The 15,804-nt window shown below is 42.6% G+C and overlaps 2 protein-coding genes across 10 annotated transcripts in view; one reads left to right on the forward strand and one right to left on the reverse strand.

Moving 5' to 3' along the window:
- Positions 1-15,234, reverse strand: part of MPC2 (mitochondrial pyruvate carrier 2) — a 33,178-nt gene extending 17,944 nt beyond the window's left edge. The window contains exons 1-2 of one of the 5 annotated variants that reach the window (XM_042925394.1): positions 15,140-15,234; positions 13,401-13,565 (exon numbers count right to left, since the gene is read on the reverse strand). In XM_042925394.1, the coding sequence (XP_042781328.1) occupies positions 13,401-13,509 (109 nt within the window). In that variant the 5' untranslated portion in view covers positions 13,510-13,565; positions 15,140-15,234. The other 4 variants (XM_042925397.1, XM_042925395.1, XM_042925399.1 and 1 more) reach the window with 4 other exon arrangements.
- The window catches only part of DCAF6 (DDB1 and CUL4 associated factor 6), a 133,864-nt gene continuing 132,324 nt past the window's right edge, over positions 14,265-15,804 (forward strand). For 3 of the 5 annotated variants that reach the window (XM_042925384.1, XM_042925387.1, XM_042925388.1), the window contains exon 1: positions 14,266-14,671. In XM_042925384.1, coding sequence (XP_042781318.1) covers positions 14,575-14,671 — 97 coding nt within the window. In that variant the 5' untranslated portion in view covers positions 14,266-14,574. Of the gene's footprint in view, positions 14,672-15,804 lie in introns of all 5 variants that reach the window. The other 2 variants (XM_042925389.1, XM_042925385.1) reach the window with 2 other exon arrangements.

Here is a 15,804-nt window from a genome sequence, read left to right on the forward strand (position 1 = left end):
TCCCATTACCCCTAGAACTCTAGCTGCATAATGATCCTCTCCTCTGTATCTTGAACAAGAATTGGAAACAATTTTCTTTCGATGTTGGAATTTTAAAATAAATTTAAAGGAACTAAGGAAACAGAAAAGAAAACGTGAAGGCACAGAGTTTAAGAATATAAATTTCCAATCCTGACTTAATTACATTTTAGCTCAGGTCACTGGTTCTCCACCAGGGGTGATTCTGTCCCCGCAGGGGGGGCATTTGCAATGTCCCAGGACACTTTTAGTTGTCACAACTGTCGTGGTGGTGATACTGCTGCTACTGATACCTGCTGGGTAGAGGCCAGGCAGGCTGTTAAACGTCCTCCAACAAACAGGACAGTCTCCCACAGCACATAATCAGCTAGCCCCCCAAATGTCGATAGAACAAGCTAGGCAAACACACAACTAGTTTCATGCTGTTTACTGGCTCTAAACCTTAGCTTATGCTTCCACTAGCCCCATATTCGGCCTTGTCTTCATCTGGCTAACTCCCAACGTCGTTCAAAAACTTACAGATTGCACCTCCTCAAGGAAGCCCTCTTTAACATCTCCAGGTTATACTAAGCGGCCCGTATACTGCTCTGTCGTTTTCTGCACTGAACAATTAAAATGATCTGTTTATGCATCTGTCACTTTCACGAGACAGGGTGAAGGCAAGGCTTATTTCTCGGTTTCCCTTAACGAATAGTCTTTGTGAGCAGAACTGAATGGGATTAACCATATCCGGGACAGGTGTCAATCAAACATAAACTTTAGGTCTGATCCTAACCGCTTCATCCTCAAGGGCAGAATCTGCTATTTACTCATCCCCAGGGACATCAAGTTCCATTACATCAAGGCTGTACCAGATCTTCACTCACTAGTTACTCTGCTCTTAGACCATCACACTCCTCTATCTGGCTCCTGAAAGTTCTTCCCGTAAGTCTGATGGCATAATGTACTGATCCTATAAGTCAGTCTTTTCAAACTCTCTAGTTATTTTATTTAGTTTGAGCGTCTGAGATTCCCATCAGAGCACACTGGGTTTATTTTTGTCAAAGACAAAAAGTCTCTAAGAGACTCTAAGAGTCTCTTAGAGACAAAGTCTCTAAGTCATATGCAATATCAATCACTATGTTTATTTTTTATTCCCTGCATGAAGCTTGCCTTCAGCACACAAGTGTAAGTCAGCACAATGTTTTGGTCGCTGGCTTTGAACTTCTCAGCCAACTCCTTCTTCCTTCTATTTCAAAACTGATGCTTCCTCCTCTGCCACCTTAAAAATTGTTTCCTGAATAATGCCTCTAGGTTCTGGTTTCTTTATGAGCTTAAATATTTGATCCTTCAGACTTAACAAACAGTCAGGCTTTTCAGTAAGCATTTGCTTGGTAACTAATTTACTCAACTGCCCCAAGCTGGATGAGAATTTTAAAATATTAACCGCTCCTATCTTTTACAACCAAACCAAAGAAAAAAAACTTCAAACATGAAACTGTGGCTGCTACAACCTAGACCAAGAGAGGTAAGACTATTTTAGGGAATACTTTTAAAATATAAAACAAGCCCTCCATTATTTTCACAACTGCTAAGCACTGAATTAAAAAATATCATTAGCAAATAGGTATTATAAGACATTCTAAATTTCTCATATTTCTGAGATATCAGAGGATGCGGACAGGTGACACAAAGAATCAGAGCTGGATATCTACAAATGCAAATAGATAGTGTTTTCTTCGTTGTTAAGAAAAGCAAAATAGGGGCTTAACAAAACCTGTGACCATAAAATGGACGAACAAAACGTCTTAAAGAAAACTTATTTCAGTTCACTTTTCCATTTTATCTTAGCTAATCATTTTGTACCTTATGAGTAAATAAGTAAATTTAGACACGTATGAATTGAGGTCCCAGAGGCTGTCTTCCTGAAAACCACAATCGACAGTGGAAATGGTAATGAGGAAACATTCCTACTCACTCCAACATTTGTAAAACACCAAGTTTTGACAAAACAAAGCATTTGGAAATAGGTATCAAACAGTGTGAACACGTCATACTGCCTTTCTAAACATGGTCTTTCTATACGATGACACAGCTATTCCTTTTTAAACAATATATATAACAAGACTTCCTTCAGTCAACCATTTTTCTTAACGTTTGATTTATTCTTTTTAAATTTTTTTTTTAACGTTTATTTATTTATTTATTTTTTTTTTTCAACGTTTTTTATTTATTTTTGGGACAGAGAGAGACAGAGCATGAACGGGGAAGGGGCAGAGAGAGAGGGAGACACAGAATCGGAAACAGGCTCCAGGCTCCGAGCCATCAGCCCAGAGCCTGACGCGGGGCTCGAACTCACAGACCGCGAGATCGTGACCTGGCTGAAGTCAGACGCTTAACCGACTGCGCCACCCAGGCGCCCCATTAACGTTTATTTATTTTTGAGACAGAGAGAGACAGAGCATGAACGGGGGAGGGGCAGAGAGAGAGGGAGACACAGAATCGGAAGCAGGCTCCAGGCTCTGAGCCATCAGCCCAGAGCCCGACGCGGGGCTCAAACTCCCAGATCGTGAGATCGTGACCTGAGCTGAAGTCGGACGCTTAACCAACTGAGCCACCCAGGCACCCCAACGTTTGATTTATTCTTAAGAGAGTGTGAGCAGGGGGCCACAGAGAGAAGGGGGCAGAGGATCTCAAGTGGGCTCTGAGCTGACAGCAGCTGGGCCCCATGAGGGGCTCGAACTCACAAACCGTGAGATCATAACCCGCACTGAAGTCTGATGCTCAACTGACTGAGCCACCCAGGTGCCCCTAACAATTCTTTTTTCTAAAGAATTCATTTATTTTGAGCGAGCAAGAGCACTCGTGAGCGTGCAAGTGGGGGAGAGGCAGACAGAGAATCCGAAAACGGCTCCCCAGCTTGTGGGCAAGCTCTCCCTCTCTCCCTCAGAGTAAATAAACATTAAAAAAAAACCAAACCCTGGGGCGCCTGGGTGGCGCAGTCGGTTAAGCGTCCGACTTCAGCCAGGTCACGACCTCGCGGTCCGTGAGTTCGAGCCCCGCGTCGGGCTCTGGGCTGATGGCTCAAAGCCTGAAGCCTGTTTCCGATTCTGTGTCTCCCTCTCTCTGCCCCTCCCCCGTTCATGCTCTGTCTGTCTCTCTCTGTCCCAAAAATAAATAAAAAACGTTGAAAAAAAAAAAAAAACCAAACCCTAATTATCTTATTTTTTTTATGCTCTCTTGTGTGAAGAGCTGTGTCAGGGGCGCCTGGGTGGCTCAGTCGATTGAGCATCAGACTCCTGGTTTTGGCTCAGGTAATGATCTTGTGGTTCATGGGATCCCTCCAGTCAGGCTCCTTGCTGCCTGCTTGGGATTCTCTCTATCTCCCCCTCTCTCTGCCTGTGTGCTTGCCTGCACTCACTCACTCTCTCTTTCTTTCTTTTTTTTTTTTTTTAATTTTTTAACGTTTATTTATTTTTGAGACAGAGAGAGACAGAGCACAAATGGGGGAGGGGCAGAGAGAGGGAGACACAGAATCTGAAACAGGCTCCAGGCTCCGAGCTGTCAGCACAGAGCCTGACTCGGGGCTCGAACTCATGGACCGTGAAATCATGACCCGAGCCGAAGTCGGCCGCTTAACTGACCGAGCCACCCAGGCGTCCCACTCACTCTCTCAAGATAAATAAGTAGATACACAAATATTTTTAAAAAATGAGACAATTATATAATTATGATACCTGCAGGGAGATAACACCTTAAAATCAAGACAATCAGAAATATAAACAGAGTATCTAGCTAACATTCATTACAATGAATGAAAAATTTGAATAGGTAGAAAATTTGAACTGCTGAAAATATCCTGAATAAAAATCACCTCTTATGAAATTTAATTTGGAGTCCAAGATGAGGGAAATGTGTCCCCACCAAATATAAATGTACATTCTTTTCGACAAAGAACTAACTAATAAGTAATACAATTAAGTAACAATTTAAATAATTCTTAAGCCTCTTAGAAGTTTACTGGTTGGAAATTAAAAAAGGCCTCAAATGCTGACAATTTGGAAATATTAAGCATTAAAAAAAAACCCATATACATTTTATATTTAAAACTGACTATTTGCAAGTATAACAAAGAAATACAGAGAATAATGGTCATTTTCTCTTTGAGAGTATGAGTCTGTCTCATTTTATTTTTTTAAAGTTTATCTATTTATTTATTTTCAGAGAGAGTGTGAGTGAGTGAGCACGAGTGGGGCGGGCAGAGAGAGCTAGCGAGAGAGAGAATCCCAAGCAGCCTTTGCATTGTCAGCGCAGAGCCCGATGAGGCACTCTAACCTACAAAGCTGTGAGATCATGACCTGAACTGAAACCAAGAGTCAGATGCCCCTGGCCTTGTCTCATTTTAAAAGTGAAATCGATTTTTTTTAAGGTTCAAACTTTCACAGAGGAATTTGGGAAATTCTGCAAGGGAATAGCATAACCAAATATGTGAGACACACGTTTTCAGAATCAGCAAAATTAAAAGGCAACCGACGGAATGGGGGAAGATATTTGCAAATGACATATCAGATAAAGGGTTAGTATCCAAAATCTATAAAGAACTTATCAAACTCAACACCCAAAAGACAAATAATCCAGTGAAGAAATGGACAAAAGTCATGAATAGACACTTCTCCAAAGAAGACATCAGATGGCTAACAGACACATGAAAAAATGTTCAACCATCACTCATCATCAGGGAAATACAAATCAAAACCACAATGAGATACCACCTCACACCTGTCAGAATGGCTAAAATTAACAACTCAAGCAACAGATAGATGTTGGCAAGGATGCAGAGAAAGAGGATCTCTTTTGCACTGCTGGTGGGAATGCAAACTGCTGTGGCCACTCTGGAAAACAGTATGGAGGTTCCTCAAAAAATTAAAAACAGAACTACCCTATGGCCCAGGAATTGCACTACTAGGTATTTACCCAAAGGATACAAGTATGCTGTTTCAAAGGGACACATGCACCGCAATGTTTATAGCAGCACTATCGACAATAGCCAAAATATGGAAAGAGCCCAAATGTCCATCGATGGATGAATGGATAAAGAAGATGTGGTATATCTACACAATGGAGTATTCCTCAGCAATCAAAAAGAATGAAATCTTGCTATTTGCAACTACATGAATGGAACTAGAGGGTATCATGCCAAGCTAAGCAAAATTAGTTAGAGAAAGTCAAATATATGACTTCACTCATATGAGGAACTTAAGATACAAAACAGATGAACACAAGGGAAGGGAAGCAAAAATAATATAACAACAAGGAGGGGGACAAAACATAAGAGACTCTTAAATACAGAGAACAAACAGGGTTGCTTGGAGGGGTTGTGGGGGGGGGATGGGCTAACTGGGTAAGGGGCATTAGGGAGGACATTTGTAGGGGTGAGTACTGGGTGTTATACATAGGGGATGAATCACTGGAATCTACTCCTGAAATCATTAAAGCACTATATGCTCACTAACTTGAATGTAAATTTAAAAAAATGAATTAAGAAAAATAAAAATAAAAAATAAAAAAAGAGACATATATTTTCAAACAAATAAATCTAGTTATCTTGATAAATTTTGAAGAACCTGTTAATAAAATAATGACATAAATTTACTTCCTAATTTCCTTATCCGAGAGGAATTACTGTTAATGAAATATTATATAAACTCTACCCAGAAAGTGTGTCATTTATTTTATGTATAATTCTCCCTAGGAAAACCTTCCTTCTTGGAATAAATAACTTTACACACATGCAAAGATACACAGATACAAATATTGAATTGAGATGCTCTCCATGTCCCAATGTGAAAAATAAAGGTTCTTATTCAATGTTTTCACTACCTTTTCCTGTCCCTTTCACACCATTTCTCTATGGTTTGCTGCTTTGCAACATTCCTCAACATTCTTCTAAGTTCCTTATATTAAGCAAATTTGCCCTCATGTGACCAACCTCTTACAAATCCTTAGAATTTGTAAAGGTTACTCTTTGACACAGATATGTACTATCAAAAATTGCTCATTTTATTTGTATGAAAGCTAGCTCTGATTTCACACTAAGAAGGTGACTGGGCCACCATTTTAGATCCATATAAACTTTGTATCTTCCTTAAGGCCTTGGCAACAGCCATCACTCAAATAGCACACAGGATATAAAGGGTACATAATAATTTTTACGATGGCGATTGCAAAGACATCCAGATGGCTAACAGACACATGAAAAGATCCTCAACGTCACTCATCATCAGGGAAATATAAATCAAAACCACAATGAGATACCCCCTCATACCTGTCAGAATGGCTAAAATTAACAACACAAGAAACAACAGGTGCTGGGAGAGGATGCGGAGAAAGGGGAAGGCTTTTACACCGTTTGTGGGAATGCAAACTGTGCAGTCACTCTGGAAAACAGTATGGAGATTCTTCAAGAAACTAAAAATAGAACTACCCTATGATCCAGCAATTGTACTGTTAAAGATTTGCCCAAAGGATACAAAAATGCAGATCTGAAGGGGGTACATGCATCCCAATGTTTATAGCAGCATTATCAACAATACCAAACTAGGCAGAGAGCCCTAATGTTCATCGACTGATGGATAAAGAAAATGTGGTATATATATATATATATACATATATACATACACATAAACACACACACACACACACAACTTGGCCATCAAAAATAATGAAATCTTGCCATTTGCAATGACGTGAATGGAGCTAGAATGTATTATGCTAAGCAAAATAAGTCAATCAGAAAAAGACAAATACCATATGATTTCACTCATGTGGAATTTAAGAGACAAAACAGATGAACATATGGGAAGGGAGGGAAAAAGAACAGAGGGAAACAAACCACAAGAGACTCTTAACCATAAGGGAATGAACTGAGGGTTGATGGAGGGAGATGGGTGGGAGATGGGCTAGATGGGTGATGGGTACTAAGAAGGGTACTTGTGATGAGCTCTGGGTGTTGCATGCAAGTGATAAATCATTGAATTCTATTCCTGAAATCAATATTGTTGCACTGTATGTCAACTAAAATTAAAAAAAAGAAAAAATAAAAATACTTTCTCTATATAAAGTAAAATAAAAATAAAATAAAATAAAATAAAATAAAATAAAATAAAATACTGATTGAAAACAGGCTTTGGTGCAAGTGCCAAAGTAAAATAACAGGTGAAAAAAACTAGCTAAAATAGTTAACATGTATTTTAGGGTTAATATATTCTAAGCTTACATTATTTGTTCAGTTGCAAAGAAATCAATGACTTTTAGATTTAAAAAGATAGTTGAAATCATCTAGTTCAGGCACTCCTCTTATAAATCAGGTCAATGAAGCCCGGAGACATAAAATTAGCTGTGTAAAGTACATAGCACAGCAAGGATTAAAAACCTCTCTAAATCCTAACTTAACAATAATTACATAGTTTTCCCCAATGAAATCTGAGTTTCTTGAAAGCTCTGAAACGAAGGAATGCTCCAGTAAAAATACCAAATTGTAGATTATTACAGCTAAAAAGGACCAGAAAGAAAATCCAAGCCACCTTATTTTATTCGTTTTACGTTTACTTATTCTGAGCACGTGCGTGCATGAGCAGGGGAAAGGCAGAGGGAGACGGGGGTAGAGAGAGAGAATCTGAAGCAGGCTCCGTGCTGTCAGTGCAGAGCCTGACGCGGGGCTTGATCTCATGAACTTCGAAATCATGACCTGAGCTGAAATCGAGTCAGATACTTAACTAACTGAGCCACCCAGGCGCCCCCAAGCTCCCTTATTTTAATAGGTGAAAAAGAAAAGGCATTTAGATGTCACGTGATTCGTCTTATACGCTGGTACTTCCAGATAGAGCAGGGAGCAGAACTGGTCCACTTCTTTCTCCTATGTCATACCATGCCTTGAACATTTTCATACCCTCTTATAACCAAAATTAATATTCTCACATGACTTGGAGGAATCAAAGTATTTCTAGCTTTCCTCAGGGCTTGCTTCTCCTTTGATCTCTCTGTTGAATCAAACTAGGTAAGGCGTAAATAGTCTTGCTTTTGTTAAAATCAGGTGTGTGGACAAAAGTTGTGTTAAAGTGTCAAACGAACGACTACAGCAAGGATTGTTTTCCTTTCATGATTTCTCCTGAGAATATAAAATGTCTGTGGGTAGGGTTTTTTATTTTATTCACTAACATACCCCAAGTGCCAGAGCAGTGCCTAATATACAGCAGGCCCTCAATAAATATTGAAACATTCAACTTACTTGGTAGCTACTGGTTTAAAGATATCCTACTCTTCGTCAATATCTTACAGTTGTATTTGAAATCCCAACTTGCCATTTTGGTTCTCATTCTTTAATTTTAAGGGTAACAGAGATTATTACTGTAAAAAATAATATATATATCCACATATTTAATGTGTATATAAACATAATAGATATTAGATATATATTTAAGAATATAACTATATACTATATATAATACAAATACACACAATATCATCTCGATATCTAAATATCTATCCTAGACTGGCATTAATATTCTTCAGATAACTGTAGCAAGAAAATAAATTGTTCTAACAGAAATGCTAAAAAAATTGTTGATTCATTACTTTGTGGGCATCTACACTATTTATTTGATTCACATTTGGCTTTATTTACATGTAATAATACATACTCTGAACTAAGTTGTATTAAACTATCAAGTATAACACCACTTCTCTTAGGGGCGCCTGGGTGGCTCAGTTGGTTAAGCATCTGACTCTTGATTTCAGCTCAGGTCATGATCTTTTTTTTTTTTTAATTTTTTTTTTTAACGTTTATTTATTTTTGAGACAGAGAGAGACAGAGCATGAACGGGGGAGGGGCAGAGAGAGAGGGAGACACAGAATCGGAAGCAGGCTCCAGGCTCCAGGTTCCGAGCCATCAGCCCAGAGCCCGACGCGGGGCTCGAACTCACGGACCGCGAGATCGTGACCTGAGCCGAAGTCAGACGCTTAACCGACTGAGCCACCCAGGCGCCCCAGGTCATGATCTTAAGGTTGATGAGATCGAGCCCCATGCTGGGCCCTAGGGTGACAGTGAGGAGCCTGCTTGGGATTCTCTCTCTTCCTATCTCTCTCTCTGCCCCTCCCCCACTCGTGTGCTCTGTCAAAATAAAGAAATGCACTTACACAAATTAAAATAACATTTCCTTTAATACCTAATTTCTAATTTTTATGATAAAGATAGTCCCTTATGAATACTGCTAACATGGGTTCGTTGTTTAGTATGTTTTTATTTTAAAACGTATTTAGGTCTCTAAGATAAAAAGGAAAAAGGAAGTCTCTTACCCGGGAAAAATACAAATATTATTGTTACTAAGATGTTAAAGTCACTTTCCCTGTGAGACTTCACGCGGAGAATATCATGGAATGCAGAGCAAGATATTTGCAGCTGCAGCACACTAGACATTGCAACAGATTTCACACAACTACTTTTTCAAAAGTTCTTCCACTTAAGCCAAAATGTAACTCAAGAAAAGCAAAGAAAGCTACGGGGAGATACACAAAATGATAACGGTTCAAATACCTGTTTTATGGGCTGACTTTGTTGAAGCATAGTTTTTATTTTTATTATTTATTATTTTATTTTTCCCAAGTTTTACGGAGATATAATTGGCACACAGCGTCGTATTAGTTTAAGATGTACAACATAACGTTTATACTGCAAATTACTACACAATAAGCTTAGTTGACATCCATTGCCTCACTTAGCTACGATTTTTTTCTTGTCGGAAGAATTTTTAAGATCTATTCTCTTAGCAGCTTTCAAATATATAACACAGTATTGTTAACTATAGTCACCTGTTGTAGATTATCTCCCCAAAATGTATTTATTTTATAACTGGGAGTTTGTACCTTTAGACCACCTTTTAGGATAATGTTTGGGTTCTTTAGGGCTGTGGTCTCCTAACTACTTTCAAACATATGTCCCTATCATTAAAAAACAAATTTTTTTGAGCACACATCCCCTACATATAGATTGTATGTATTTATGAGAATATATGTAACTTACATACATGCATATATGTACGTATGTTGACTCCACAGAGCTCAGTTGTCTTCTATGCATAACTATATACATCTATACTGACATATTTGTATATAAGACGTGTGGAGAATAGAAATTTTAAAAGGATGAAATAATAGAAAGCTTTAATAGAAGTTGTATTGTTTTCTTCTACATTCCAATGTTTCATTTTGTACGTAGCTTGGGACAATTCATCTCATTTTGGAACTCATAAATACAAATGACACTCCTTCACTAACAATGGTTTTTTTTCCCCCCTCAGCTAAACTTTTAAGTAAACATGGGGCAGCATGATTTCAAGGTTATTTCTCTGACAAATACCTGGAGTAGGGCTATGCTGCTGGCTCGTGTAGGGTCACATACTTTCATAGTCAGGAGGTGGTGGCGAAGAGGGACATACCTTATGAGAACTGACCTTGCTAAAACACACATTTGGTTAGAACTCTATTCTTACTCTATGGAGGTAGATCACATTGTGCCAGGAAGAACACATAAGAGAATGATGAAGGCCGCAGGTCTAACTATACTATATATCATTGCGATATAATGATATATAATACATACGACAATATTGTCACTCTAATATAAATCTATATAAAGACATGTTCTTGTTACTATCTGGACTCTCTGCCAGTGATAAAATTAAATTTCAAAACGTTAGAATCCACAATGTATGCTATCCAACTGTTAATATCCTAGCCTTGCATATCATTGTAAAAACCTCCAGTGTGTGACTTTAGTCTAACATTTAAATGAGGATTCAATAACATGCTATTATGCAAAACAGCACACACAAAAAACGTGAATATTCACTCTGATAATTCTTGGAGCAGTAATCAAAGTTGCCTCAGATTTTCCTCAGTACTAACGAATCAAGAGTTCTATTTTTCATGCTTCTCCATTTCTACATTTGTGTGCCTACAACTTTTTAATCACCAGTGATTTTTTTTTTAATTTTTTTTTTTTAACGTTTATTTATTTTTGAGACAGAGAGAGACAGAGCATGAACGGGGGAGGGTCAGAGAGAGAGGGAGGCACAGAATCCGAAACAGGCTCCAGGCTCTGAGCGGTCAGCACAGAGCCCGACGCGGGGCTCGAACTCACGGACCGCGAGATCGTGACCTGAGCTGAAGTCGGACGCTCAACCGACTGAGCCACCCAGGCGCCCCAAATCACCAATGATTTTGCAGTGATAGGTATTCTTTTTTTTTTTAATATAATGTTTATTTTTGGGGGGGGGGGGCAGGGGCAGACAGAATCCGAAGCAGGCTCCAGGCTCTGAGCTGCCAACACAGAGCCCAACGCAGGGCTGGATGGAACTCATGGACTTGGAGATCATGACCTGAGCCGAAGTTGGACGCTTAGCGGACTGAGCCACCCAAGCGCCCAACAGAGGTACATATTCTTATTGCGCGTATTGGTTAAAAGCTTAGATGGGAGAGAACTAACACTTGTTGAGAGTCTAAGTGTAAATACTTTGCTAAACGTTTTATAGCCATTTTATCATTTAATTTGCACAACAATCCTTAAATGAGAATTATCATCTCCATTTTATAGATCAGAAAAATAAGGCTTCGGGGCTTTAAGATCAAGGTCACAGGGCCAAGCTTTAAACCTACCTGTGTCTGGCTTCAGAGCCTATTCTCCTTCCCTCACACTGAAAAAGAGGTGACAGTAACTGAACTGATCCAAGAATATCAACATGAGATGCACAGTCTACAAATGAAAAGGTAATGTCTCCTGATTCTGAAACATGACTAAAGTATTTTAAGCGGTAATTATAAGTGTGCTAAAGCCAAGGCCCTGGAAAAGATCACTATAAAACTACCTTCCACTGTATTACATTGCTCCTCCTCTACCCTGCCCTTATCCTACAGCCCAAATACAAAGCTTAAGAGAGTCCGAGTTGACGCCATAGAATTCAGTTGACTTTAAAGCCTGGATTACTACAGGAGCATTGCTCAACCCTCCCACCCGAAAACCTTTGTCACAAAACAGCACAATTCCAAAAAAATTGAGTATTAAAAAAACTAAAAGGCAAATAAGCTAAATAAACTTCTCAAAGAATTCTCCTTTAGCTCTCCTTAAAGATCAGTGTTATAACGGGTATCATTACTGCAGTAAATCATATACTAACGCATAATATTTACTTCATACTTCAGTATACTAAAGTACACTAACATTATTATACTATTCATTCCATTATCCAACTGGAAATCAGAGCCAGTAATCATCTCAGACTCCAGAGACAGGCTTCCTAGTTCAAATACGAGGGGAAAAGACAACTTTCCTAATGATACCAACTGCAGAGAGAGATTTAACAATAAAGGGAAAAAGGATCACTTTTGGGTGGCACTCAATTTATGACACATTTTCTCATTTGCTAAATCTTAGGCTTGAAAGAGACCTCAGCATCTCCAGTTTTAGTTCCCAGTCAAGTATTATTACTGCCCACTTTATAGAAGAGGTAACAAAATTCTAGATCTTCAAGAGTTGGAAGGATTAGCATCTTTCAGTTTCTTAAAGAACTCTTTGCTTTCAACCGCAGGAACACTTTTTTTCCAACAGGACAAGTGAGAGCCAACATGTGCGAGGCCATTTATGAAGAATGAAACACGTATGTTATCGTTAATTCTTACACTGAGCAGATTTTACAGAAATTAAAATATCTAGGATTTCGCCCAAGGTCACACCTACAGGAAGAGGCACAGCAGACTTAAATCCGGGAATGTGCACAGGAAAAAGTCTAGGGAGAGCTTGCTCAGTAATTTCACGTGTAAGGACAGACTTAAACAAACTGGACCTATGCGACGTGGTAGGACACCGACTCTGAAACCCGGGTAACGCATCTGCAGGCCTCTGCCGGCGGGAGCTGAAGGAAGTGTGACCTTTACTCCAAACCCTTCAGGGCGACAAGCCGGCTCTGCTCCGCGTGGGTCAATCTACCGCTACTCTTGGAGGGAAAGAGGAGTGAATGAGAATTTCGTGGGGGGCCCACACCGATTCGTGGCTGCGGAAATGGAGAAGGATAAAATCCAGAGGCCCGGTCCGGGTTTGGGACGCGCCTAAGGGATGGGGTGCAAGAAAGGTCGCGAAGGGCGCTGACTCGAGAATCACAGACTTAGGAAAGACGTGGATGGAGAGAAAGCAAAAAGCAAGGAGGATGGAAAAGTGAGACCGATTCTCTCGAAGGGAAGAGATTGGGGCTGTGGGTGATGCCTCCAGCGGCAGGGTGTCCGTGGCCTCTAAAGGTCTATTTTCGAGGAAGAAGGAGGGAAGGTCTCGGAGAGAGCTATTCTGGATCTATTACCTGCTGGGTGGTTGTAAATCGGCCTCAATTTCTCCGGCAGCATGAGCTCCACTTTATCGAGGACCCGGTGGTAGGTGGCCCGAAGGCCCCGGACGCCAGCGGCTGACATCTCTGCGGACGAGTGGTCGTGGGCGGCCGAGTGGGGCAGTGGCCGCGTGCTCCTCCCTGGATGACAACGAAGGGCACTCGTCACTTTCTCCTGCCACAGCTCCTCGCGTCCTCCTCTCCCCTAGCGTGCCCTTCCCGCAGCTCCGCCTGCCCCCCTGCGAACCGCCGGGTGGCTGGGGCCCAGAAAAGACCGAGGAGGCGGAGGCTTTGCGACGGCCCGCCCCGGGTCCGCCTCCTTCCCCCCACCGGCGCGGGAAGGAGGAGGAGTCATGGCAACAGGTGCCAGAAGGACTGCCTCACCAAACCAACCCAGCGCCCTGGCGGCAGCGCGCTTGCGCAAACCGAGCTGACCACTGTGATTGGCCTGCCCCACGGTGCGGGCGGGGCCCAGCGCGAACCTCTAATTTCTCCTTCCTGCCCTCGAGGCCATGTTGGAGAAGGGAAAGTGAAGCTGCACCGGCTCTAGTCCCCTTTTACTCTGATTAAGAAGGCCCGTAGTTAAAATGGGCTTTTTGGGCCTTCAGTGCCCCGACTAAAGATGACGCCGCACAATGCTCTTGCTTCGTTTGGAATGAGACTCGGGACTGAGACCCTTCACATCTCATCTTCTTCTCTCTCAACTCCTCACTTTTCCATAAGAGTCGAGGATTTGGCTGCAGGGTCCCGAACCCACTTTTCTAGGGTGAGGGCAGCCGTGGCGCACACGGGCCTCAGTCCCGGGGGTGGTCGTCATCTCGCGAGAAAGGCTTGGAAGGGAGGGTGTTGAGAACGAGGAGAGGGAGGAGTCGCGGCCGCCTCCGCCTCCTCCTGTTGGAGGGGGGCCGAGGGAGGGGACTGTTGCTGATCTCTGGATGTTCTGGGTAGTCTGAGGAGGAGAGTATGAGGCGAGCTCCGGCCCGGGCGCGGCCGGGCTTCGGGGGCGAGGGCGCCGCCGCCATCTAACTCGCTGCGCTCGCGAGGCCCGGCGCGCGGATGGTGCTGGTGCGGCTCGGGTGTTGATCCGCGTGTCCCCTCCCCCTCCTCCCCTCCCCCACGCGGTGGTCTCCCCTCCTACCCCGGCAGAGCCATGTCTCGGGGTGGCTCCTGCCCACACCTGTTGTGGGACGTGAGGAAAAGGTCCCTCGGGCTGGAGGACCCGTCCCGGCTGCGGAGCCGCTACCTGGGTGAGCGGGGGCCCGGGGGCGGAGGCGCTGAGGTCGCCGCCCAGAGGTGGGGGAGGGGGCCGCGCCGCCGGGGCTGTTGGAGGTGGGACAGCGCCTCGGCAGGGGCGCCCCGGAGACTCTGGGGTGCTGGGTGGACGTTGGCCGACGGACCCCTTGCCGGTGTCCTCCCACGGCCAAGTCCCCCTTTGCATGCTGCCAGCCGCCGCCCTTGTTGGGTTTTCCTCGGGGGGCTTAATGGGGGGGGGGCAGACGGCACTGGCCCGGAAAGGTGTTGGGGGTCGCTTGTGGAGTGGGACTGGGGAGAAGACTTGCCGAACCTCCCGGAGCTGCTTCGTTTCGAGCCAAAGTTGGCGCTTGTGCTCTTCCCCAGCGCTCTCCCCGCTCCGCCGAAGGACTAAGTTTTTGTTGACAGCCCCCTCCCTTCCAGTCCTCGGAGGGTTTGGGTGTCGGCGGCGACGCGGTGCCCACCTTCGGGGACTTCGCGCTCCAGACGGACTCCGCGTAAACTGTTCTGCGGCTCGGAGCCAAAACCTAAAAGTGATAGCTGAGCTCTCCCCACCCCCGCGCGCTTTCCCTGTTCCACTGTGTGCTGTTGAGTTCGTTTTGACCGCTTTAAGGAGGTGTAGGGTTTCACGTTCCTATTCCCACCCCTGTAAAACACACTTGGCATTTAACTGTTTCTTAGTTAAGCTTTCTAAAAACAACCTTCAATACTTGAGGGAACAGCATGCCGCTTTTTTTCGTTTTGGATACAGTGGTTTTGTGAGGATTCTGGGTCAAGCCGAGCTAGCTGAAAAAGTCCAGTAAGGTGGACGTATTTCTAGGAAGGGGCTTTTTTCTTCTGCAGTCTTGCAGCACGTGTTGTTCTTTTTTTTATTTGAAGATAAGACATCATCTAAAACTTTTTTTCTTTCCGGTTTTGTCACTTTTTGCCAGGCAAGTATTCGGTGATGGCATTTGGTGTTGCCTTCAAATCATTATCTTTTGGAAAATGAAATCTTACACCTAACGGTTCTGGTTTGTAAATTATTTGAGAGCACTGAGCAAGCTTTTTTTTTTTTTTTTCCTATTCTTGTTATTTAGTGTTTCAAGTGACATCTGAGTACATTCTTGTACAGACTTAATAAAAATGA

The sequence above is a fragment of the Panthera leo genome, chromosome F3 (assembly GCF_018350215.1).
Source record: "Panthera leo isolate Ple1 chromosome F3, P.leo_Ple1_pat1.1, whole genome shotgun sequence".
NCBI lineage: Eukaryota > Metazoa > Chordata > Mammalia > Carnivora > Felidae > Panthera > Panthera leo.